The sequence below is a fragment of the Rhagoletis zephyria genome, unplaced genomic scaffold (assembly GCF_001687245.7).
Source record: "Rhagoletis zephyria isolate East Lansing unplaced genomic scaffold, Rhagoletis_zephyria_1.1 Rzeph_scaffold_33898, whole genome shotgun sequence".
Taxonomy (NCBI): domain Eukaryota; kingdom Metazoa; phylum Arthropoda; class Insecta; order Diptera; family Tephritidae; genus Rhagoletis; species Rhagoletis zephyria.
The window spans coordinates 1-3663 of NW_016190953.1; the positions used below are offsets into that span (position 1 = coordinate 1).

General features: G+C 45.8%; 1 protein-coding gene across 1 annotated transcript; it reads right to left on the reverse strand.

Annotated features, from left to right (window-relative positions):
• Positions 1-1948: 1948 nt before the first annotated feature.
• LOC108354174 (uncharacterized) lies at positions 1949-3550 on the reverse strand. Its single transcript, XM_017605366.1, has 3 exons — positions 3203-3550; positions 2238-2961; positions 1949-2178 (listed from the first exon to the last, which is right to left on the reverse strand). Exons 1-3 carry the CDS (start codon positions 3548-3550, stop codon positions 1949-1951), a joined length of 1302 nt encoding a protein of 433 aa, XP_017460855.1.
• Between the last annotated feature and the right edge of the window lie 113 nt (positions 3551-3663).

The window sequence follows — 3663 nt, forward strand, 5'->3', positions numbered from 1 at the left end:
TTTTTAGGACAGACTCCTCTCCATATTTTTATCTATGAAACAACAGCTACGACGGAGCTGCAACCTTGACTATCTAGGGCGGAGTCTCCACAAAAAAGCTCGCAGGTATTCTGATTCCATGACTAAAGAGATTTACTTTGTCAGAAATTTCGAAGTGATAATAACCAATCGCGAAGGTTAGGCAAATGGGTGCATAACTCCAGCCAGGCAAAAAGTCCTTGACGTTACCCGAGCCTCATCTTCGGCAATATCCCATATCCCCGACTGGACATTCTTGATGCTCACTCTACGACGATAGATAGATATTTACAGATTTCTGTGGACGAAGGCCGTTCTAAAAGTAGAGCTTATAGAATTGTTAGGAGAACAATTTGGTACCTCTATAGCAGAAACTGTAAAAACTACTCCCAGAAACCCCCAGGGATGCTCAAGTACCGAAAGCTCGATTGATTATTTTGTAGAGAATTTCGCAAGAGTAGGTCCTCGCGCAAAGTCAGACCGAAGCGTTGACGATGAATCTCTCTGAACTCAGCGCATCGCGCAGACGCATTTCAACAAAGCCAGGAAGAGCGGACTATACACTACGACTGGGAACTCTACAAGGACTGTAAGTTCGAGACAAGAAACGCTAAAAGCGAGACATTTCTGCGAAACCGGAGAAGGCTTCTATGAATCGTCTCAGTTAGGCGTATCCTCGTGAGGATTTCTGTGCGCTTTGGATACTTGAGCACCGATAAAGGCAACTCCACGATGACTAGAGAAGAATCGCTTAAGCTACTTTTTGATACTCATTTCCTAGCTAAATCCGCACCGTGTGAGCCTACAGGTTTTGGTACAGAGGGCTTCCTCGCTTCTTCTAATGACTTTTTCGAGCGTTTCGAGTCCCTTGAACCGAATGGCATTATCCCTGCACAGTTGCGAAGGGCAATAGTGGTCTCGTATCGCTGGCTCACTTCCATCTATGTGAGCCTACCAGTGTTGGTACGGTAGGCTGCGCTGCTTCTACTAGTGAACTACTGGAGAACTACCGGCGGCTATGGGCAATTGACTCTTTCAAGCGTTTCGAGTCCCTTGAACCGGCTGGCATTATCCCTCCACAGTTGCGAAGGGCTATAGTGGTCTCGTATGGCTGGCTCACTCCCATCTATTCGAGCTGCTTACAAAGGGGTTATTTCCAGGGTGCTTGGAGAAGTGTGAAGGTAACGTTCGTTTCCAAAGCAAGAGGAGACGACTCCCTTTCGTTCTTTCTTCGTATTGAAAACCCTTTAGTGTCTCTCTGTTTCTAAACTCTTTGTAAATTCGCTCCGACAAAAAATAGGAATCGGTGAACCTCTAATCACAATTATCTTCTTAAAAAGTACGTTAATCGCGAATCGGTTACTAAAAAGATAGAATCATATTCTGGAATTATATAGTAAAATAAATTTATTTTTAATAAAATAGTCACGCTTTTTATCTTTATCATCTAAAACTTCCGTTGAATATTCCTATTCGCTTTGCGTTCAATCATTGCTATCGCTAGACATTTGCTGTTGCAACGGGGGCAGCCGCTTTTCGAAGCTTTCATTACCTACTGGAGAATGCATAGAAGAGTTCGAAGAAGAGCTATTTGAAGACGTAGTCCACGCTTGGCGACGCTGTCGTCGATTACGACGTGCTAAGCTGAGAACTGAACCAACCACAGGTGCGCCCATGGAAAGAGAACTGCGACGTGCTCCGGACGAGTGAGAAACTGCAAAAAAGTAACAGAATTTACAAATCTTTTATCAAACCAAGTTGCTGGCTATACACCTGAAGCCGGTCTTTGCGACTGATCGGAAATGCCACCTTCANCATAGAATCATATTCTGGAATTATATAGTAAAATAAATTTATTTTTAATAAACTAGTCACACTTTTTATCTTTATCATCTAAAACTTCACTTTAATATTTCTATTCGCTTTGTGTTCAATCATTGCTATCGCTAGACATTTGCTGTTGCAACGGAGGCAGCCGCTTTTCGAAGCTTTCATTACCTACTGCAGAATGCATAGAAGAGGTCGAAGAAGAGCTATTTGAAGACGTAGTCCAAGCTTGGCGACGCTGGCGTCGATTACGACGTGCTAAGCTGAGAACCGAACCAACCACAGGAGCACCCATTGAAAGAGAACTGCGACGTGTTCCGGCCGAGTGAGAAACTGGAAAAAAGTAACACAATTTACAAATTTTTTATCAAACCAAGTTACTTGCTATACACCTGAAGCCGGTCTTTGCGACTGATCGGAAATGCCACCTTCAGAGGCTGCACGCTGAGGCGCTGTTGCGGGTCTACGCGTAGCAGCAGTCACAAAGGCCAACGATGATGCATTCGACTCTGCGTGTGAAGAATCAGAGTACAATTCACTTGAAAGCGATGAGACCTCACCATCCGTTGAGGAGTTCACGTTGGCTGGTTCAATGGTGACCGTGGCTTGTGCAATGCTTTCCTCCCCCAGTACTGCTCTATCCAGCAGGCGCAGAGTGGGTATGCTACGTTGCAGTGTGGTGCGATAGAGCGGCAAATTAACGACCGGATTACCTTGCAGTTCTAATTCTTGCAAATTGGGGCACAGTCCCAGAAAGGTGAGCAGACCCAAGTCACTTATACGATTATTTTGTGCGCTCAGGTGCTGCAGTAATGGCAGCTCGGTTAGGGGATCTACGCGCTGTATCATATTACCATCGGCGATGAGTATACGCACAGCTGGCAACCCGCTAGTACCATCAAAGCTATTCAGCCCACAATTACTCACATTCAGGTAGTTCAAATGCATCAAACCATAGCCGAGATCGCGCAACGAACATAGCACGCTGCCACTTAAGTCGAGATGCTGCAGGCGCGGTAAGAACAGTGGCAAGCGTGCCAGACTGATGGTATAAGAGATGACGCGCAGACGCACCGTTTCTACATTGTGCAAATCGTTGCGGCCAGTGACACGGCGCTGGATATACATATATAACAAACATAATAAAGTGNATAGCACGCTGCCACTTAAGTCGAGATGCTGCAGGCGCGGTAAGAACAGTGGCAAGCGTGCCAGACTGATGGTATAAGAGATGACGCGCAGACGCACCGTTTCTACATTGTGCAAATCGTTGCGGCCAGTGACACGGCGCTGGATATATATAACAAACATAATAAAGTGAAAATTCATGTGATTTCCTTTATATTTTGCAACTCACCAGCAGTTCATCCAATGAAGGTTCGGGCAGCTGTGGCGGCAAATTTATTGGCAGCAATTGCACCACCGGCACCACTGGCCAATGATTCTCCTCTTCCAATGCAGCAATTTCGCGATCGAAATCACTGAAGCGTGGCAGTGGGCGTACACGCACAGGATTCGGACTCAATAGAGGCAAGCGGCGTACATTTGCTGGCGTCTCAGGTGGTTGTACGCGTATCTCAACGGCGCCAGCGGGCAGCGGCTGCATCGGTTCGCCCACACCTGCTACGTTCCCAACAGCTTCAGCGGAATAGGAGTTCTCCGGTGAAGATTCATCGTAACCAATGGGCGCCTCTAAATTGGGCATCTTTGTGAATTAAACTCGAAAAAACGGTACGCAGCTGCATTTATATGGCGCGGTTTTAGTGAACTGACGGATGAAGATTATTTTTCAAATTATTGATCAAACATGAATAAAAA